The 22558-nt window shown below is 47.2% G+C and overlaps 1 protein-coding gene across 3 annotated transcripts; it reads right to left on the bottom strand.

Annotated features, from left to right (window-relative positions):
• Window positions 1–1179: 1179 nt before the first annotated feature.
• AGTRAP (angiotensin II receptor associated protein) lies at window positions 1180–20001 on the bottom strand. 3 transcript variants are annotated; one of them, XM_050931120.1, is made up of 5 exons: window positions 19898–20001; window positions 13951–13985; window positions 7904–8009; window positions 5120–5318; window positions 1180–2121 (listed from the first exon to the last, which is right to left on the bottom strand). In XM_050931120.1, exons 1-5 carry the CDS (start codon window positions 19922–19924, stop codon window positions 2012–2014), a joined length of 477 nt encoding a protein of 158 aa, XP_050787077.1. In that variant the 5' UTR covers window positions 19925–20001; the 3' UTR covers window positions 1180–2011. The 3 variants fall into 3 exon arrangements, with proteins under 3 accessions (XP_050787077.1, XP_050787075.1, XP_050787076.1); XM_050931118.1 differs by lacking the exons at window positions 13951–13985; window positions 19898–20001 and adding an exon at window positions 13691–13933; XM_050931119.1 differs by lacking the exons at window positions 13951–13985; window positions 19898–20001 and adding an exon at window positions 13754–13932.
• Window positions 20002–22558: the final 2557 nt, after the last annotated feature.

Genomic DNA, 22558 nt, shown 5'->3' with positions numbered 1-22558 from the left:
TCCAGATTTTAAAGAGAAGACACTGCAGGTTCTCTTTATCTTCAAAAGATGATGGCTCAGCTTTACTTAGGTCCTACAAAAGCTGTGCCTCTGTTTTTTAATTGCTATTATTTCTGGGCAGCAGCATGGGAAATAAAAGTAACACAGCAACAGAGATAGTTGTTTTGAATCCAGAAAACTGTCCCCAGCTGATAATGAAGAACATAGGGCAAGTAAACACCTTAGAACCGAAATCCTGCAAATCACCGGCTGTGGGTGTATTCCACCTGGCACCTTCTGTATTTCTGTGTGGAGGTATCCTGCTGTCAGTTTAAAAAGGAGGATCTCTGGAAAATACTGGATTTTGTACATTCTTGCACGCATAGAATAAAGCCTGCATTCAGAGCCACAGCAGCGATATGCATGCTGACATATGCTACATTTGTTCTCTTTTGCTAAATCTAGTATATCTGAATATGAGGGCACTTGTGCTTATATTCAGAGAAGGGTGTTATTTAATTATTAGAGTAAATCATTAGCCAAGATTCCAGGGTTTTATCACTAGCTCTGCCATTGATTTGCTGGGTGAGCAGGGGTACAGCACTCTTAGGGCACTCTGCGTCCCTTTAGCAATCTGTTGAATATGGAGCACCTGCCTTCCAGGAATGTTGTGATTCGTTTGTAAGCCGCAGTGATTATCCCACAAAAGGCACTAGAAAAAATATGACGTCTGATGATTAATAATTAATAGAATACAAGAGATGGTTAGAGGACTTGCAGCATCTGTTTAAAATGGGATACTACTGGGTAGGGTGACCAGCCATAAAATGGTAACAGTCCTGATTTTGGGGGGCTTTTTCTTATATAGGCACCTATTACCCCCCCCCCCCCCCCGCTCCCTGTCCTGAGTTTTCACACTTGCTATCTGGTCACCCTATTACTGGGACACCCGTATAAGACAGACCTTTATCTCTGTGGCAGTCCCAGAAAGACACGTCATCCACTTCACCCTGATTAACTACAATGCAAACTCCCCCACAAGGTCCTGTGCTGGACTCAAACCAGTAACTGAGTGGAAATGAAAGGCTGTTTCTTCTTTTACCGCTCTCCCATGCCACTGTGCTTAATTCTAACTCATCCGGAATTTCCTCACATTACAGATGAGACAGTGGGGCGAGTGGTGTAATTTTTAACACAGAATTCTGTCAGCGCTAAGGTGCTCATTTTATTTTAGAAAAAAATTAGTTCTATTTAGATGCCAAGTGAAGGCAAATGTGTGTTTTAAGGCACATATTTACAACATACAAGTAACAGTCATCACACAGTGTCCCTGTGGACTTGACACCTGCATACAAACAACAAATGAAAACCCAAGACTAGGCAGAGGGAAAATAAGAACTCATTGGCCCTGCAGACCCACCTTCTCTCAGCCCAGCTGTGTGCAATTACTCCCAGCCAGCCTGGGCAGTTACATGAACACAACTTTATGCGCATCCACCACACCTTACTGAAACAGGAGAGTGTCTGTGAACTCCAGTGGCAATCACTTGTGAGATTTATCCATATGACCAAGGTCACCCCCACTGGCTCAGTAGACTGCTGCCCAATCAGACGGACATTTCAAAGAGCCTTTTAAACCAGCTTCTACATCAACATCTTGGGTAGTGAGGTGTAATGGTGATGCAGGAGCTGCAGCGCGTAGGATCTGGGAGACTACAGGGAAGGTTCTTGCAATAACTCAGACAATAGTGACATTCTGGGGCAGGGCGTGGTAGGGTTAGACAGACCTATGGTTCTTAAACTGGCTTCTCTGGGACATTCTGAACTCACTGCAGGACCCAATCCACCTACACACCCTCAGGAAAGGATGGATGTTCAAAGGGAGGAGAGTAAAATTAGATCCTCTGCTGCTTGCTCATTTTAGAGCCTACTCCAATAGGGGGGAAAAACAGTGAGGGGTAGTTTTTAATTTGTTGCTGGGTGGGGGACATCAGTGAGATCCTGCTCTGTTTCTGGCAATTGGGGGGGAGCCTCAGAAGGGATGTGGGGCTGGCTTGCTGTCCAGATCAGGGTACGGGCAAGGCGCATCGTGCTGATCAATCGACTGGTATGAGCTGCGATCCCGGCCCACGCTGAGGAAACCTGCATGGCAAGGAAGAGATGAAGCTTTCAGACAATGCCAGCTCAGGAAGTCACATAAAATGAATGTGCAGTCCAGCACTGCATCACATTAATTGCACCCTTGCTTTCCTTGCATCTAAGGAATTTTGTGACACATGCTACTTGTAATTACGCTCATTCAAGTAAAAGCACTCTTCCTTCCAAGGATAATTAGCACTGGGGGGCAAAAGCCTCCCTCACTCACCTCCTTGCTTAGCAATGCACCATTTGCCAGTTGTATTACAGAGTTTTTCTGAAGCAGAACTGGGCAATGGCCAGGTGCAGGATATCAGAAGGGACGGACCAGCATGCTGCTGCAGTATGGCTAATTCTAGACACCACTGTTGCCATTAGCTCTGAATAATAAACACTTATGCCCCAAGGTCCTCTATAGTTACAACTGCACGTCAGGTGTTTTAATAATGGTGTAGTACAATCATGCTGTAAGTGAGTCCTCCAGTTCAACTAGATTTATACTGAAGAAGGGACCTACACTTATGCAGCGAGACAGTTCCTGGAAGAAGTATAGTACCAGGAGCATGCACACAGCTGCACAGCTAGCTGGAGAAGGGCTAGTCCAAGGCAAAATAATTTTAATAGGTGGAGATGATGAGTTCTAGATCCTCACTCAGAACAAGAAGCCAGGGCTGTTTTTCTTTCACTGAGGTACTGCTTTTGCAGCCAGGAGGCTGAGTTGAATAGTTGGACCCACAATTACTCACAGTAGAAATGCTGCTGAAATACAGTTTGTTTCGGCCTGTTTGAACAGTTTCCTGTGGGAGCCAGGGAGGACTGAACCCCCGCTGCAATAAATGAATCCGGGGGGCACCGTGTCTGGCTGGTGGAAATGAGCGAAGAGCTGAACGCATGATTCACCCATCAGTCTCTCTTCCTAATAAGCCCAGCCTCGTATCTCTCAGGACCCAGTCACAAAGCAAAGTGTATCACACTTGGGCACAGTCTTAAAATACAACTGTGCCCTGATTATGTTACAAACACGGTCTACAGTGTTAAGCATCTTACAGAGCCTTGATGTAGCCTCATGGCAATGAGAGAGAGAAGCTTTTTGTCTATCTAGGCTGATCAACTGTCATGAGCTAGAAAATTATTTAAATCAATGCTAGTCACTGACTGATGTGACAGCCCCTGCTGAAAGCAGGCAGGGGGCTGGGGGAGCTGCCAAGCAACAGACAGCTATTCTGCATAGAACAAAACTGACTAAGTAGTGATCAGGAAAATACATAAGGGCAACAACGTGGGATAGTTGCGCTGCAGTGGAATAGACATGGTGGCATGAAGGTGCCACCGGAAAAGCTAACAGAAAGGCGTGTTTGGTAAACGTGTTAGCCTCATCAGTGACTCGTCTTGTACCAAAAGGCTGCAGTGAAGCCAGTTTGGGCTAGCACAGGAAACTAGTGCTAGTTTTTATTGAGTTCGGTCTAGTGACGGAGCTGCGTAAAATTCAAGATGAGATCTACATGCAGGGCTCACTCTTGGGCTGGAAGGGACAGCACCTAACACCTAGAGAGGTGAAGGAAACGGCACTCATTGCTCAACGACACCTTCTCTTCCTGCTGCGAGCAAGCAGATGGGAAGTCTGGGGTACAAGCACAGAAAGCAGCTCATAGACGTGGCTTGTGCCCAGGTGCTTGGCAAGACTGTGCTGAGAACCCACAGGGACTGGCACCTCCGCGTTCTGCTTGCAGCTTCATGAACGGCACGGCAGGAGAGAGACTGGCAGGCATCAAAGTTGTTCCCCATTACACTAGGTGGGATGAGACTGGAATCCTACAGATGGCATCCCCAGGTGCCCAAGCTGATCCCATCTTCTGGATTCTATAGTGCCCCCTTCCATGGGAGGCCTCATCTTCTGCAGTAGCACGGAAGCAGCAAAGCAAGGACCTTATAACACCTCTCCACTTTCCTACAAGCCAGGGAGTTCAGAGCTGGGGGTGGTGGAGTGGTGCATTAGCCCAAGCTGCTCTCCGAAGAGACGAGGGTGAAAAGCTGCTGTTCGAGAAGTTTTTAGGCTCCAGAGTGCATAGTACCCTCTGCAGGCAGGGGAAGGAGGGCAGCAACAAGGCTAGTGACAGGCACAGGCCAACAGGGCCAGAATTTGCTTTGCAGCCTCCACTCTGCCAAGGATGCCCCAAAAAAGCAGCGCAGTGGGGATTTGCAAGCCAGCTAGTTCAGATTCAGGGCTTGCCCCATACACACAGCAGAAGGTCGTTTCATAGCAGCTAACACCCTCTTTTCTCTGCGGTCGTCACTGAGGAACTGTAAACTAGTGACATGTTTCATCTATCCAGGACATTGGAGACATCACCTATTCCTCACAACATTCCCCCCCGTGAGGTAGATATTAGCCCCATGTTTCAGAAGGGGAAACCGAGGCACAGATTAAAACGATTTGCCCCAAGGTGTCACAACAAGGCTGGGATGAGAAGCCAGACTTTCATATCCATGCTCAGTTGTCCAGGCAATCCGACCTCGTATGCAAGGCGTCCAACCCCCACACCTTGCCCCTGTTCTCTCAACAGGCTTTCATTTCTCCCCTCTCCTCCCTCCTTCTGCCCTAGGCACAGCCAGCGGGAACAGAACTGGTCGGTGAGGAAGACAGACACAAAGGCTTTCGTCCGGCCATGGGACACACACAGCTAAGGGAGAAGGAAGAGGAGCCAGGCAGCTCAGTTACGTCGGACAAGGGGGATAGCACTGGAGCCAATACCGTCACAGGTAAAGCGGCTGTCGGGCGAGGACTCCAGGTCTGCAAGGGAAAAGAGGGAGAACATAAAAAACCCACAAAGCATGAGACAAACTGGGAGCACAAGAAGGTGAGAACACAGACTGGGCAAGAGAGAGACCCACTAGAACAGGCAGAATCCAGCTGTGCGTATCCCAGACCGAGAGCAGGCGTGAAGGATCCAGAAGGCAGGATAAGCCCAGACCGACAACAGGAACTGGATGTGTGGCCTCCTACCTAGGTTGACGATGTACTCTCCCCCACGCTCCCGGTACATCTGATAGACAAAGAGGCATGACAGCGGTTTGAGGAGGAGGCTGAAGATGGCCATGCCCGAACTGAAGCGCTCCAGGTCACTTAGAGAGCTATGCCGGGGATAGAAGAGGCTGATGTTAATGATGTCCAGGAGGATCGTGATCAACAGGCCAATCAGGAACTGGAAATAAGAAACACAAGGACATTGATTGGAAATTTGATTCACCACCAAGAGCCAACAGCCCAAACCAATGGAAATCAGAGTCTCGGGAGGTAACGCGTCTCCATCCTCGAACATCTGCGCTCACATGCCACCGGCTTTACTTTGCCTTACCTCCAGGTCAGCATGAAATTGTAACCATGGTGGCCTCTAGCATATGGAATTCACACCCCCTTGACAGGTGTCTCACCCCCTTCCTGCTCATTTCTTAACACCTTACACTTTTCCCTGTAAAAGATGGATTTCCCTAATACGGGGTAGGCAACCGATGGCACGTGTACCGAAGGCGGCACGCAAGCTGATTTTCAGTGGGCACTCACACTGCCCGGGTCCTAGCTACTGGGCCAGGGGGCTCTGCATTTTAATTTAATTTTAAATTAAGCTTCTTAAACATTTTAAAAACCTTATTTACTTTACATATAGCAATAGTTTAGTTATATATTATAGACTTATAGAAAGAGACCTTCTAAAAACGTTAAAATGTATTACTGGCATGCAAAGCCTTAAATTAGAGTGAATAAATGAAGACTCGGCACACCACTTCTGAAAGGTTGCTGATCCCTGGCCTAATACGACGACTCTTGGTCTCATATTTACAATTCTTCCTCCTCACCTGGCTTAGACCTTTTTTCCTTCTCATTTGTATTTTCCAGGGTGAGAGAGAGATTTATTTTTAAAATACATGCAGCACTTTGAGCTCAGGCGGGGAGGGAGGGGGAAAGCAGATCAGAGTCTTCAGTGGGACCCTTTGCCAAGTCAGGTTAGGTCCAAAAACCTAGGGTTGGTATGAAGCGAGATTTGACATGTCTAAGGTGGACACAAATTTCATATTTGTACTGCAGTAACACTTAGCAGTTCCAATCAGGGATTCAGGTGGTATCGGATTTAAAAGAATACCGTATGTGAGGATTTCAATATTCCTCTAAAGTGGCTGTGCCTCTAACACTATCTTTGTGCTAGCACACAAGAGGCAAAGTGAAACTGAGTCACTTCTCTGCATTGTCCAAGCTGAGTGAAATGCTGAGAGTAAACATGGAGCATTAATGCTCTATCCTAGTGCTTTTATACTGCCCCCCTCACTGTGGTATCCAAGCCCAAGCATAGAGAGTGCATTACATTCTTTTAATTTTCAGATTCAATATTCTGTGTTCATAAAAAACAAACATTTGTTGTTTAATATATTACGTTAACCAGCTACTGGCTCTTTGCGGACACTCTGTAAAGATGTATCGTAGATTCTAAGGCCAGATCATTTAGTCTGACCTCCGACATAACACAGGTCATAGAACTCACCGAGAATAATTCTTGTTTGAACTAGATTCTATCTTTTAGAAAAACATCCAGTCTTGATTTTAAAAAGGTCTCTAATGGAGAATTGGGAAATTGTTCCAACGGTTAATTCCCCTCACTGTTACAATGTATGCTTTACTTCCAGTCTAAATTTGTCTACCTTCAGCTTCCAGCCACAGGATCTTGTTAGATCTTTATCAGCTAGACCAAACAGCCCATTATCAAATATGTAGTCCCTATGTAGCTACTTATAAACTTATTAAGTCATCTCTTAATTTTCTCTTGTTAAACAGTTCCTTGAGTCTATCGCCATAAGGCAGGTTTTTTAATCCTTTGAGCATTCTCCTGGCTCTGCTTTGAACCCTCTCCAATTTATTAGTCCTTCATGAACTGTGGACACCAGACTTATACACATACTTAACTATACTGCTGTAATTCATCCCATAGGCTTCAATAAGATCACTCACAATGCCTAAAGGTAAGTATGTGTGTAAGTTTTTGCAGGATTAAGGCCTAGTTAATTCAAAAAGTTAACAGTACTTTCCCTGTCCTACACCTGCCTAAGTCCCACTGCCAATTTTTGTGGCTTCACAATCAAATTGCCTATTTAAAAAAAATACATATTTCTTTCCCTTATCATCTGAAAGGCCTACACAAATGGAAGGGAACAACAGGACAAACTGCATATCAAGGGAAAACACTGAAACTGACCAGACAGAATGCTGTTAAATACACAAGGCTTAAAAAGGAGAAAATAGTCTCTCCAATATATTTTAGTTACAGTCATCTTAGGTCTTACTTCTACCAGCAGTAGGCAAGAAGCTGAGAGACTTTTTTTTTTAATTCGAATGTGTCCCTTTCAAAGAGGCAGGCCAATTTATTTCTACAAACAAGCTGAACACTGTGGTTTGTTTTAAAGCGGTGCTGGCGGCAGCGGCGGTGGCCTCTTTCTTGTCGATGCATGGTTAAGGAGTTCATCCAGTAAAGGCCATGAGTGCTCAGCATCCAGTGGATCCCATTAGGAAAAATGGGTGCTGAGCACATTTAACCTTCAGTTAGGTGCCTAAACAAGAGCCCAGCTATTCTGAAAATCTGGCTGCCTGAGAGTCGGAAGTGCCCTTTTCAATTTCGAGCACCACTGAAAAGCAGAATAGACTCTCAGCAATTTTTGTCCTCTCTCCTTAAACGCAGGGACATCTTCCCCACAACACCCTCTTATAGAGCCCATTCGGGAAGGTGCCTGCCCCCAGACTTACCATGATTATTGCATCGACGGAATCCCGCTGAGCAATTGCCCAAACCCCCACTGCCAGGACGGTGAAGTTTCCCCATGTGTAGGAGTCCGAAAACTCCAAGCATCCCCTGGCAGACAAGGCACACAAAAAAAAAACCACTCAGAACATATCTGGTGTGACTAGTGTGATCTTAACCATTGGAATTCAACCCTTGTCCTTAGATCTGTGTGCTGCAAGATTTCGATACGGAATGCTAGATCTGTTCCCGCAATATGACGGGTTCTCCTCTGCAGGTAAGACTCCGGGGTTATCTTCAAAACTGATTCCAGCAATATGAAGAGATTACATCCCCATTCCTAGAACTCTGCATATATAGGAATAATCAGCTTTCTGGATCAATTAAGGGTACAAGCCAAGAATTACTACTACAAGATCTCTCCATTTGCTACTATAGGGTCTGTGGACCAACAACCGGAAGAAGCCGATGATTGCCCTCCAGTCTCAGTTAACCTTTCCCAGTGTTATATCTATCATCCCAACATCAGCTATGAGGCCAATTAAGCTCGAGCATTTCCTACAGCACACGCATGCAATTAGCACAATCAAATCCCCTACAAACAAAGGGTTAGGATTATTTTCTTTAGGGTTTCTTGATGTTTGTTCAGAGCACTGTTCCCAGCTGGTCTCCATTGCAGAGATATATTTACCTCCACCCTGTTATGGAGATTTAGTTACATCTAAAAATCTAATCACATAAGCACACTTGGCAGAATTCATTTTTAAAATAATTTCAACAGCTAATATCAATATTTATTTTTAAGCTTTTTTTAGTTTTATCCATTTAAATTTTCACAGTCGCAGGACATTATGGAGGGAGTCCAACTAATTATTTAATGACAGAAGTTGAGATTCAAAAAGTTAAGCGGTATAACTGAAAACACAAATTGTCAATATCATACATCAACATTTCAGCCTTCAATCAAACTCTAAAGTTCTCAAGCAGCCTTTTTCGTACTTTGCCTATGTGTAAATTTATATTTTCAGTATAAATCTTTGTTCCTTAATTTGTGTGTGTATGGCGAAATCAATGTTTATTGACGTTTACGGATAAAAATCTAAGGCTTCCAAGCCTACACAAAAATAAACGTTACAGACAACAGTTAGGCTAATGCTTTGATTCAGGATGAAGTCAGTTGAGACTGCAAGCCGCATGGGGCAGAAACCAGCTCTTGCAAGGTGTGGGTACTGTACCTACTGCAATGGAGCCTGGACCTTGTTTGGTACTGTCAGTTTCAGGGTAACTGCACCCTGTATCCCCACCTCCATGGTCCACTCCAGGACTGTCCGGTCAGGTCAGCAGCCATCACCTGTCTCTGGACAGAGAGCCTTGTCCCATTCCCTTCTGACTAGGGGATTTTAAGGCTGCCCAGCTCCCTGCCTTACACTGTGATATCCTCAGCAAGCCAGATTGCCTAACAGCAAGCCCCTATGCACTGCTCCCTCCCCAAGAGCTATGAACAGTGTGGTGCCAGCACTTACAAGTTATCACACAGCTCTTTCAAACAAGTACATTTATTCTTAGGGTAAAAGCATCATAGAGAAAACATAATGGAAACAATAAACAGGCTTAAACACACATACTAAACATATCAGGAGTCACCCAGCAGTCTAATGGGGCCCCAGAGGAGGCCAATGTCTTTCCAGCCCTTCCACAAGGGTTGGGGTCCCACCATGGACAGAAGGTTCTGTCCATTTGCTGGATCAGAAGGCAGGCCCCAAGACAGTTTAAACTCAGCCTTTTTATACCAAAAGTCCTTTCTTGGTCTGTTGGTTTCTGAAAAATCCAGTTTGACCCAGCGTATACAAGCTATACTGCTCTGGAGGGGTTTACAAACTAAGTGATTCACCATAATCGCTCCCTGCTGCTTTTGGTTCCTGGAGGAATGCTGGTAACCCTCTCCTTGGAATTGCATACGCTCTCTGGCCCACATGGATACATAAATAGGCTTGAAAAGGTTCGATTTGTATTGGTAAATGTTTATAAACACCCATTTCACTACACACGCATGCAAACGCACACACACACCCTGACAAAAAATATTTCCATCGATGATGATCAAAACGTACAGCTAGGCAAAGTAAGAAAAACACTGCTTGAGAACTTACTCGAGTTTGATTTAAGGACATCGACTTGGTATATTTTGTCAATATTGCGATGTTGACAGCTTGTGTTTTAACAGTGATAAAGCTTTATGAATCGCAACATCTACCGTCATGAATAATTATTACCGGACTCCCTTCATTGTCTGATATCCCCCGTAATTTCCCACAACTGGCATTTAAACTGATAAAATCTAACAAAAAAAATGCTTCAAAAAAAAAATTATTGACATTGCCCATTGAAATGATCAAAAGATAAAAATTGAATTCTGCCAAGCCTATACATAAGCCATTCTTAAATTTAATACAATGGGCCCCACAGAAACTCTCTATCACAGGGACCTTTAAGCACTGCTGCAGTGTAAATCAAACAACTGACAGCTTCTTACGTTCATTATGCACCTTAATGCTGAAGGATTCCAAAGTGTTTTCACAGCCCCACTCTCTCTCTCGACCTGTACAGATAGTGTGATCTTCACCCGTCACTGAAATGCAGCCACCTCCATGGGGAAATGACAGCTGTTTAGCAGACCACAACAGCATGAAGGCAGTTTAGAACAAGAAGTGAAGGCTATTATAGTCAATTAAAGCTACAGGGGTCATAGACAGGATATAATGCAGGATGCACTGCAAAACTCAGCTTTTTCCAGCAAGCTTCTTCCTAAGACAGTGGCTGGTGGAAAGGGCCCCAGCTATCTTGGTTTGATTCTTCCTGAGTAGCATCTTAAATCTAAAAGGCGACAGACTGGCAGGGAGTTCTGTTCAGCCATCCCGAGCAATTTTCTGCTACTTCATACCGATATAATTCGTATCCAGATACTATGACAAAGAATGCCTCAGAAATGCATTAATACACATGCACGGGAATTTGGGCAGGACACCCGAGTTAATCTTGCTTGTGCTAACCATGACAAAGATTTTTAAATGGCCCTAGGTGGTCAAGAAAGGATGATTCCATGGTGAGGGACCAGCCTAGGAGACCTGGGTTCAAATCCCTGCTCTGAAGTGGACTCTCTGTGTGTGACCTTGGGCAAGTTATTAGCTTCTTGGTGCCTCAGTTCCCCACCTGTGAAATGAGGGCTAATAGCACTGCCCTATCTCACAGAGGGGCTACAAAGACTGACAGGTATTCAGAAACCACAGTGATGAGGGCCTATAATGGGGTATACTGGCCCTTTCAGAGTAGAGGGGGCCAGGAGACCCTGTTCCAAGAAGCTAGAATGAGCAAAGGCTCAGGAAAAGCCCTCGTAATAGAAGAGAGGAACCGATCCCAGGGAATTAGGAGTTTGATGGGAGGAAAAGGAACAGTGTCTTGGAGTTTAAGGGCTCAGGATCAGGAGCCCTGTAGTGTAGGATGGGTCAGGACTCCCCTCTCTTCCAGCCAATCAGATGGAGCTTTCTTGAGGCAGGTAGTATATAAACAGCCTTCTTCCTCAGTACAGGGGAAATGCTGGCAAGAGAAGGAAGCCACAAACTCCAGGGAGAGAGAGCAATGAGAAACGAGTCTGTGAAGAGCCGGAGGTGGCAAGGGACGAGCTGTGTGTGGACGGCAGAAGAGCCAGAGCTAAGTGTGACCCGATGGATTGTGGTGATGGGACTCTGCTGGTGGAACGGTTGGAGGTCATTAACGCAGCCCCAAGAGGAGAGCAGCAGGACTTACAAGGAAGGCTGTGGGTGGCTCTAAAAGGGAAAGCAGAGCAGAGGGAGCCCGCCGCATAGGGAACTCTAGCCACAAGGAGGGCTGGCGCTACCATTTAGGCAGCCTAGGCAATCGCCTAGGGCGCCAGAATAATTGGTGGGCGCCGTTTTGCCGGAGGGGGCGGCAGGCAGCTCCGGTGGAGCTGCCGCAGTGGTGCCTGCGGAGGGTCTGCTGGTCCGCGGCTCTGGTGGAGCTGCCGCAGTCATGTCTGTGGACAGTCGGCTCCTCGCACGGCTCCGGTGGACCGCCCGCAGGCATGACTGTGGCAGCTCCACCGGAGCCGTGGAGCACCGGACCCTCCGCAGGCACCATTGCGGCAGCTCCACCGGAGCCGCGGGACCAGCGCGCGGGGCGGCGAAATTGCCGGCCGCCTAGGGCGCTCAAACCCCTAGCACCGGTCCTGGCCACAAGGAACTGCTCAGTAGGTGGCAGCCCTCCTGCAAGGCCATGTAAGTAGGCAGGAGAAAGACAGGAAGCCCTGGGCCTGGTTCCCAGCTCATTCTCTTGAAGCTGACAGAGCAACACCGATTTACACCAGCCAAGCGTTAAGTTCCATGTGGTTTGTCACTTTTACCTTGTATCTGAAAGACAGAACACCCAGCATGAAGGTACCCCCAGCACCACGCTGGAGCACTACCCAGGACCAACACAGAGAGAAGAGTTATCAGAGAGTCATTTGGAGACACATTTCATTGACTTTTGCCTTATGCTGCCACCCAAACAGGACCCAGCTTCGCTTGTGAAAAAGCTCATGGGGCAGGGGCATGATTTAAGAGAGAAGCCACCCCAGGTTCATACCAACACCACTGTGCTGTGCTTATATTATAGCCAGGTAGAGAACAATGCTGTATGGAGACTGCTCCCCCAACACCAAAACAGCAGTGTGATGTTACTGACATGAACTATAACCGTATAGATCATTGTTGCAACCAAGGTCCTATAGTTGCACCAAATCTTGTACAAAGGTGGTCAAGTAAGCTGTCTGTAGAAAGGTTGTAATTTGCTGGTTATGATTATGCTGTCTGTATGTGTGTATCATTTTTGTATTTGAAGTTATGAATACTGGCTATGTACTTGTAGCTCAATGTGTTTTAATCCTAAGTAGCCTCGGTGAAGCATTTGGTCAGCTTCTTGAGAAAGAACTATTCTCAGTAAGTGCCCAATCAAGAAACACTTAACTGACAATGGACTTTGGGAGACACCAATCCACATCTGAGCTTTCCTGGGACCGTTCAAACTAACATGTAAACAATGGCGTCAGCCTGCAAAAAGTTGGCTCGTTCATGGACATGCGACTTGCCTAGGTGGCTACAAACTCCATCTTGTTGCTGTGATTTTGCACAGAAGAACAAAGGGGTTTCCGCCCACAAGAGAGAGAGAATATAAAAGGCCCTGGAAGCCTCTCCATTTTGTCTTTAACTGGCTCAAGAGATGGTCTCTCCACTCCAAAGAGATGCCTGAAAGAAACTGGAATAAAGGACAGTAGCTATGGGAATGTGAGTGATTGCTGGACCCAGGCCATAACCTACAACGTTGGTCTGAAAAGGATTGGGCCCAGACTAGGAAAGAGTCCAGTCTGTGAAAGAAGCCTATTGGAACATCTCAGAGGGTGAGATTTCATCTGTAATCAGTTTCTGAAATGTATTAGGCTTAGACTTGCCTGTTTTGCTTTATTTTTCTTGGTGATTTACTTTGTTCTTTCTGTTATTACTTGGAACCACTTAAATCCTACTTGTTGTACTTAATAAAACCATGTCTGTTTAGTAATTAACCCAGAGTAAGTAATTAATACCTGGGGGAGCAAACAGCTGGGCACATCTATCAGTGTTAGATTGGGTGGACAATTTACGAGTTTACCCTATATAAACTTTATAAGAGTAAAACGGATGTATTCGGGGTTTAGACTTCCAGAAAGACTGAATACTGGGTGCTGGGAAAGTCCTAGTTACCTGAGAAACCCCTGGGCTAAGTGAATCTTAATCTCTGCGAAGGGCAGGGGTGTGTGGCCCAACCTTTTGGTCAGTGCTGGAGCAGACTGGTGCAGAGTGGAGGGAAGCCTTTTCTGGCAGAAGGGTTTGTTCTCAGTGGGATCCCAGCACATCTAGTGACCGTCTTGAGGGAGTTTGTGACCCAACCCATCGCAAGCTGACTCTTGGTTCTCAAGAACCCCCTCTTCTCACCAGGTCCGAGCAGCGTACCAATGACTCACCATGTCGTGAGCAGCCAGTGCACCAGAACGATTGCCTGCAGGAGAGCAGAGAGAAGACAGGTCAGAAAGTCTGAGAAACGGAGGAGAACTGGAGGGAAATGGTTCTTACTGGCTTCAAAGGGCAAGGAAAGCAAAGAGCGCCAGCCAGGCTATAGAAACAGACCAGTTCAAAGAGCTGGTTTGCAGAGGCACAATGGACACTGCCATTTCCCTTGGCCTCTGCTGCTGGGCTTCTTTCGATCTGGTCGCAATTTGTTCCTTTTCTTGCCTCTTTGAGCAGGTTATTCAGGGCCCGGTTAGGATTTTTAAACGGGTTATTGATATTGGAACCAGAAAACAGTTTGACTAGAAAGCCTGGCAATCTGATCTACACTTGATTAGCGCATTTAAAATGCCACTGAATAGGTGTCCCAGCCCTGGGGCCCCGGCTCCCATTGCAAGGCCATTTTGTATCAGCCCTCAGCAGAAGTCCCTGCCTGCTGGCACAGAGGGTTTAATACGCTTTCTCCCTTCCCCTCCTGCTATTCTGTTCAGAGACAGTGTTTAGCCCCAGCGCCACCTCGCCAGGTCTGAAGACGGAAACGGTGACATTCAGCTTCCCAGATGCCTGCTAAAAAAATCCAGGGCCAATCCTGCAAGGTGCTGAATTCCCTCCCCTCTCACTGAAGTCAATGGGAGTAGAACAATCCGACCCCAACTCCTTGCATGGCAAAGACATTCCAGGCACTGTCACAATACAAATATTTACAGGAAGGACTCTGACCATTGTGTTTAATTAGGCAAATGGCAGAAGCTAGAGGCTTACAACCAAGCAAACGAGCAGCACAAGCATTCTCTTCCTGGTGGTTTGAGATTTTCTGTAACCAAGGAGACATTCTTATTCTCCATGCACTGCAGGACATTTTCTTTCGGTTTGTGTTTAATTTGATTTACAGTTGGGAAAGGTGCCCTGGGCCTCCTCTGTGAACTTCCACCAACTGTTGTGAGCTTTGCTCTTTCTGAATGAACAGCAGCATGAAAAATGACACAGTGAACCTGCTGAGTCTAAACAATCTGTGCTCCATTACCACTCCCTAAGACACCTTTGGCCTGCAGAGAAATACAGGACGTATGTTCCACTGGTACAAGGTGTGGGTGGACCTCTGTCTAAAACATGACGAGTTTTGATGTGGAACCACAGGGAAAAAAATCAAAGATGCTCTCAATTAGCTCATATTGACTGCCAGATCTCCTGGCACAGTTTTCAATCACTAAAGAGATTGTATGAGAGAGGTGCTTAATGAAAATTACATCAACCCCAACACGCTTCATCATTTAGGGCCCCATAGCAATACCTTAACTTACGCAAAGCAATCGTCCTACTGAAATCACTGGGACTTCTCAACGGGTGTCAGTGAGTCTCTATCCAGCCCTTACAGTCCACATGCTTTACACTCAAATTTAGGAACGATTTTAGCATGTCTAGATATTGTAGGGATTGGGCGCAGAACTGTTCCTATCTCATTGCATTTACTGAGCCATCTAATATGTAGCGCATGCACTAAAGTGTCATTTTTTGTTCACAGGACCACCTAGAGCCCTCAAGGATCAAACAAAATAAAGGACCATCGTTTCCTCAGAGAACAATCTAAGAGACAGGATGGAAAAAGGAAGTCGTAGCATTACCACCTTACAAGTGGAAGTACAGAGAGGTGAAGTGACTTGCCCATGGCCACAGAGATAGGCTGTGGCAGAGCTGGGAACTGAATCCAGGATCATTATTTATCTGTATTACTGTAGCACCTAAGAGCCCCAGTCAGGGATCAGGACTCCACGGTGCTAGGGGCTGTACAAACACAGGACAAACTGACAGCTCTGAGATGCTATTGGTCTCTCCTGGATCTCGGCACAGAGCCTCGGTCATAAGACCTTTCCTCAACTCTCTAGTTTAACACAAAGACTGCTGCTTTTTAAAATGTGAATAACCAATAAAGCTGCAATACAAACAAGCAAAAACCAGGAAATTCAAAATGAAGAGTAGCCCCTCATCCTTAACTTACCCTGTTCTGCCTAGATATCACAGCGCGTACGGCTTAAGATGCAATATTGTTCCTGTATAAATGCAATACCTTGGCATAGCTGGGACTAAGCATTAACACAGGGTAGGTTGGATTTTGTCACAACATCAAAAGCCATTTAAACAGGGTTTTAATGTTGATTTTTATTTCAGTTGTTCATGAAAGGCTACAAAATGCTGCTTCTCCCCCATTTCACCCTGGAGACCACATGGGAGCTGCTAATCAGTAAAATACAGGATGTGCCTGTATAAAAAGGAGAAATGCAAATAGTGCTTACTCAAGAGACTATCACAATATCAGAGAAGTTCTTAATTATGTAAAATTTAATTGCACGTTACATACTCACTAGACCCCCTAAAGCCTCACCATTTAATATAATTTGATAGCTTTTCCCCCCCATAAAGCTGTCTGGTCCAATATTGCAGTTATTAAATGAGGAGGCATGCTTAGCCACACAGATGAGGGAGGGAGGGACAGAGCCTTGCTATTCCAGGACTGACTGTTTTAGGGGATTGGCAAGGCGATTTGGGGCCTTTTCTTTCCTCATTACTAGGCTTGGCTGGTAGTGACAAGATATCCTTCTCTGACAGCTGTGAGGTTAGTTGTGGTCTCAGTCCAGTTCAGAGTGGCATCTTAAATCAGTATGGTGCCAGGAATACACTTCTAATGGTATCTTTGCCTATGCCAGATTACACAAGCCACTTTGCAGGCCAGCTCTTATAGGGGTATGTGGGAAGGATTAATTCCCTTCTTTTTGCTCAAGGATTTAATCCCAGATGGCTGAACTTTCTTCTTCTAAGGAAACAAACTCCGTTATTAAGCCTCAGTCTAGAAGTGACAGAGACATTAACGGTGGAAAGGTTTTTGGATGAGCCCTTGTACCCACGCTTCCCTTTTAAAGGCTTCCAGGCTGAATAGAAGGATGGTGGCTCGGTTAAAGACTAACTGGAAACTCAGGAGATCTGGGGTCAATCCTTCACTCTGACACCGATTGCCTGTGTGTGACCTTGGGCACGTCACTCAATCAGGTCCCAACATTTGAAGTGGGGATAATCTTTCCTTCTTTCCACCCTCGGTCTGTTTTGTCTATTTAGATGGTAAGCTCTTCGGGGCAGGGATTTCTCTCGTTATATATTTCTTCGGCTCCTACCACAATAAGTCCTTTAGGCGCTACTGTAATACAATAAGGATCCACAACACAACAGGCAGGTTCAACAGAGACAACAAGGGTGAATAGATATAGGGAACTCTGGTCATCCTCTGGTCATGTGCAGATATTTAGTGCACATTTTGTTTACTGTCTTAATTAGATGTCTTTGTTGCTCACTATTATGCTTTATGTTTGTGGTGCTCAGACAATAAAGTTAAGATTTTAAAAACATGGACTAGTGCAAGATCTTTCAAGTGTTCCCGGCCCCAGAAATTCTCACAACAGCCCTGATTATCCATAGTGAAAGTCACCCAGAATTCAGTGTTCTAAAAACACCAGAATGTGCAAGCCACATGATCAGTGCTTGAAAACACCATTTCCTACTTGCCTCTAGCAAGTGAAAAAAGCTTTCCTTGCAGAGGGAAGTGGGAAGCCACGAATCTGTAAAATCTAAACTTTTGTTTTAACATGCCACATAAAAGTGCCTAGACTTTATGGCTGTGAACCCAGCATTCTGAATGCAAACTTAACACCAGTGGTGTTTTCCCAAGGCTGCAGACTGACAGCTCCAGAGCTGGTCTTCCTAACTTCCTCAAGCTTCAGCCCAGTAAAATTAACGAGACTCTGATTAATTTCACAGCTATTCATAACCCTGCAGACAGCAACAAAAATGACAAGATCCATATCAATTTCATTCCTGCTACAGCTTGGGCAAAGCTATAAGCCGCTGAGGAAGGGCCTGAAGATATTTATGCAGAACAGGATTTCCCCCGCCCCCAAAAATGGAGGACAGAGAAAGATAAACTAGTCTTTGACACCCCCTAACAGCCAGGGAGCTCTGAGGAGAAAGGCTCTGCTCTCTTACAGCAGTGAAAATGTGCAGAAGGTCTCAGTTTCATCAGATAGCCAAGTCAAACACCAGTTGAAAAAGTCCCTGAGCAGAGTCCAAGGACTCACCCCCTGCAGAGGAATTCTAGCTTCCTCCCTTTCCCCAGCAGCTGGGATTTCTCCAAGGAGGATGGGCTTCTCACCAAGGTGTTGACTCTGATCCATATTGGGAGAGGCCACTCATCGGCATCTGTCTCTGGCCACTAGCTATCCAGTAAAGGTTTCAAACCCTGCAGATTAGAAACTATGCCCTACAGCCTACACGTTAAAACAAAACAAAAAAAACAGCTGTTTTCAGCTATATAGAAATCGCCAGGATATTTGGATCACTTCCTAAAATGCTCTGCCCAACAGCAGTCAAGCCCATTCTGAGTCTGAAAACTCATGTAGAATTTTATCCAAGATCAAGTGTTAGCAGCTAAAAAACATGATTAATTAACCAACTGTCGCTGCTGCAGTCTTCTTGCCCCCAGAACTTGCCCTGTAGTTAAAGGGAGCTATGGGGACATGAGAAATGCATGACAGGGTTAATAACTAACTGGGTTAATGCGGCAAGAAGGAAACTTAGATATAAATACTCCCTCCTTCCTTGTAGGAAACGTGCATATTTTCTGATGTTTGGCACAACAAGACCCTGTCCCGGGTGGCACAAATACATGACAGGAATGTAACAGAGTTTAAGGAACTTCTTTGCACTTTCTCCAAAGCAAACTGGCACATGCCAGCTCTGTTAGGACAGAGTCCTAGCCCAGTTTCTCACCTCAGCACCCCGCCTGGCCTCCTAGCTTCTGGTGGGCACAGGCCAAATTAGAAGCACCACCAGTTGTAGCCAGGGGAGATTCTTGCAAAGGTTTGAAGACAAAAACCGACCGAGCGAGAAAGCCAGCCTCCAGCACCCACCCCCCAAGATCGCAGTTCCCTACTGAGCAACAGAAAAATTTGCTCCTTTGAGGGGAGAATGAGTCACGATCTTTGATCAAACCAACACTCAATGTCAGCGAGAGAGTGACAAGTCACCTGCACTGTGCGAATGCAGCTCTCCCTGGAGTGCACAGCCAGGGGCATCTGTATCCAGTCCAGCCTACAGCAGAGGGGGAATTTTGACCTTTTCTTGGGTAAATGCTTGGTCAAGAGTCATGGGACCTTTACAGGGAGATTGTCAAAATAAAAGCCACCCTCCTGTCTGACCTATCCTTAACTATTGGGGTTAGAGGGTAGTCCCTGGGGGCATGTCTCCATTGCACTGTAAACCCAGGTCTGTGGGACCGGGGCTTGTGGGTTTGGTATTTCCAAGCCAGGGTTTGAGCATCCACACTGCCCAAAACATGGGCTGAACAGCTGCTGGCCGCAAGGGTCTCGCGCTCCTACTGTGCAACACAGACCTGCTGGCTTGGGTCTGCAGCTTGAGCTGTGTCTACATTTAAAAAATGACAAGGGTTTGGACCCAAGTTACAGGGTGACCCAGGCTCTGACCCACCTCCCTAGCAGCGTCCTTAGGAATGGGGGTCCTGAGTGCTTGGGGTCCGGAGTCAGACTGATTTGTGTGTGGATAGAATGCAGGGGGAGGGAGGGTTGGGCTCAGGGCTGTACAGCGCTACCCCTGGACTGAAGACCCCCCCCCACCCCACCGCTGAGAGCGTGCCATGTTCCCGTGGGACAGACCCGCTGTCTCCCCCGTTGTTCGCGTGGGCTCAGGAGCGGGGCTTACGCTAACCGGGTGCTCGGCGCTGCACGGAGACCCCCTGCACACACCTGGGAGCAGGGGGGGGCTCAACCTCCGCAGCCTCCCGGGGGTTCCGGCGCCACCCCCACGCGGCGCTGAGCCGCAGCCCGTGTCCCCCCGCCCCGGTACCTTGAGGTTCACAGCGGGCACCTCCATGCTGGCGGGGCACCTGCCCCTGCCGCTTCCAAACTTTCCGCAACTCCACCCCGCCCCCGTGACCGAGCAGGCAGCGCCTCACGTGGGGCCGGCTGGGCGGGGCCGGGCGCTGGTGGGCTGGCTCAGCCCCGGGGGGGACCCCGCGCCCTGCGCTAACTGCAGCTAAGGCAGCTTGGGGCTCCATGTGGGGGGGTGCACAGAGCTGCCGCCCCGCCACGCCCCGATCGGTCACCCCACACCCCAAGAGGGAGAATTAAACCCCCTCCCCGAGAGGAGAGGGACCCTGGCCGGGGGGAGCAGGGAATGTGGGACGATGACCCCAGGGGGATAATGAGTGGGGCTGGGGCTGGACAGAGGCAGTGTTGATGCTGGGCAGGGGGCTAGGGCCCAGCTGCCCCAGGGACTGTAGTAAGGGAGGATGCCACCACCCGGCTGGCCACCGGCTCTACGCACATCAGATGCTGTTCCATATTCCAAGGTGACCTTTGGGATCCAGGCAGGTAGCACCCACATACCCCCTGACATGGTGTTCTGTGCACCGCCCCTTCCTTCGCATGGCTGCTCCCGTCCCTCCTGGCTTGCACATCAAACGTGACGGTGAAAGATTTTTGCAGCGAATGGGCAAAAAAACCCCCATCCTGCCCGAGGCCAGACCCTTTCAGAAGCTGTTGGTGTGTATATCCCTAAAGGACCAGGGCCTTTCAAATGTCACTGCACATCCCTCCATTGCTGCCTGAGGGCCCCAGCCGAAAGGGTGATAAAATCCTCCTCACCTAGAGAAATACCTCTTCTCCTCAGTGGCTGGCCTGCTTTAGGACTCAAGGACGTGGAGTCTTGCTCTCTTGCTCTTTAAAAAGTCCCAGCTGCTCCAGCTGCACCCCAAATTAATCTCAGTACAAGCTGAGGGTTTGCATACATTGGCTCAGCCGGTTGGTTTATTAAGGTAAATTGCAATATAGAGCAGCGGCCGGTATAACTAACCCAAGACTGTACAACTGTAAACTGAGCCACCTGATATCACTAATCTTGCTGGCTGAAAAAGAAATAAAGCAAGTCCTCTGAACAGGATTCAAATCCTCTGAAAAGCAAGTTCCCAGAAGAGGACTTGACCCTACAAGGAATTCCTACCCAGTGAGAGAGTACAAGCTCCTGCTATATGAGCCTGATCCAAAGGCCACTGGCTTTCACGACAAAAGATACCCACTGACGTCACTTGCGCTTTGAATCAGTCCCTCTGTGTATGTGGAGAGGCAAGTAGGAAGGGACTCAGGTGATGGGATTAACTCTGTGCAGTGCAATGTGAAACCATAGGGCTGCCCAACCTGTAGCTCTTGGAACTGACTGCAAAATATCTACAGAAGGTTGGGAGAGGGAGACCGAGTCAGAATATGTGGCAAAGTGGCATAGATCATCACCGGAGTGTCTGATCAACACATAAATGGAAAACACAGATGGTGTGTTCATGCAGGGGACAGTGGGTCTGCACAGACTTGTTTAAGATTTACTGCATTTCATTGGTCAGGAGTTCACGTATGTAAGGAGAAGCCTTGTCTACACTAGAAAGTTTTAGCAGCAGAAGTGGTACGGACATTGCTATTTTGGCAGAGTGCATTCACATTGGGCTGCCGTTGCCGGTAGAGCATGTCCTCACGGAAACAGGCAGTATCAGCAAAAGACATGTGGCCCTGTGAAAAGATCCCGGTGTCCCCCACGCTGCTGTCTGGTGCGCTAACTTGTGGAAATGTTTGCAGCATATTATGGGGCTGTCGCTGTGTATTGCGGGATAGCATCACTCCTCCCACGGAATTGTGCGAGTCTGGGGCCAAATTTCCAGAGATCTGTCTTGTTTTATAATCCCCTCTTTCCCGCTGTTTCTCCGTCTCACTAGCAGAAACCTGGAATCCGCACTGATCAGTGCAGCTCTCTTGTCCATTTCAAGCACAGGACAAGGGATGCCATAGCAGCCAGCCGTTCAGCAGGGATACTGAAGACGAGTGGAAGACACAGATGGAGGATGGCGCTGACCACCTCTTGCAGGCATTCACTGAGTGACGGCACACGGAGTGGCAGTTTTGGGTCCATACAATGAGCACCAAGTGGTGAGGCTGGATAGTGATACAAATCTGAGACCACCAGAAGTGGCTGCAAACCTTTCGGATGCAGAAGGCCACATTCCTGGAGCTGTGTGCTGAGCTCACCCCAGGCCTACAGCTACCAAGACGAGAGCTGCTCTGACAGTAGAGAAAGAGGTGCCGATCGCTATCTGGAAGTTTGCAACACCACATTGCTATCCGTTAGTGGGCAGGCAGTTTGGTGTTGGAAAATCTGTGGTGGGGGCAGTTTAGAGTTGTATCCTGCTCATGTGACCGGCCCTTCATCGTGTCTCTGGTCCCATTGCCTGCTGAGTTTGGTATGTCTGAGTAGAAAGTGCTGCTTAAATGCCCAGGTTGGAACTATTATTTCTAAACTGCTAATCTAGTAAAAACCACTCGGAGAATTGTGCAGATTAGAAATAACAGATCCAGCAAAGGAGATGGAGGCTCACCAGGTCAATGTAGATGCCAAACATTGTAGCTATTACTATTTAGTTCTCTTCGGAAACATACAAGGCAGGATGTGTGTTAGTAAGCCCAG

Source organism: Gopherus flavomarginatus, chromosome 21 (genome assembly GCF_025201925.1).
Source record: "Gopherus flavomarginatus isolate rGopFla2 chromosome 21, rGopFla2.mat.asm, whole genome shotgun sequence".
NCBI classification, from domain to species: domain Eukaryota; kingdom Metazoa; phylum Chordata; order Testudines; family Testudinidae; genus Gopherus; species Gopherus flavomarginatus.
The sequence above is the reverse complement of the archived record's forward strand: the minus strand, read 5'-3'. Positions and strand labels throughout refer to the sequence as shown.

Excerpts from the sequence above, each read along its gene's own strand:
- AGTRAP (XM_050931118.1), bottom strand. The coding sequence starts at position 13,842 with ATGTGCTGGGATCCCACTGAGAACAAACCCTTCTGCCAGAAAAGGCTT. Across the intron at positions 8,010-13,690 it reads TTAGCCCAGGGGTTTCTCAG|GGGATGCTTGGAGTTTTCGG; the intron begins GTAACTAGGACT and ends CTTGTCTGCCAG. Across the intron at positions 5,319-7,903 it reads CCGTCGATGCAATAATCATG|TTCCTGATTGGCCTGTTGAT; the intron begins GTAAGTCTGGGG and ends TCTTATTTCCAG.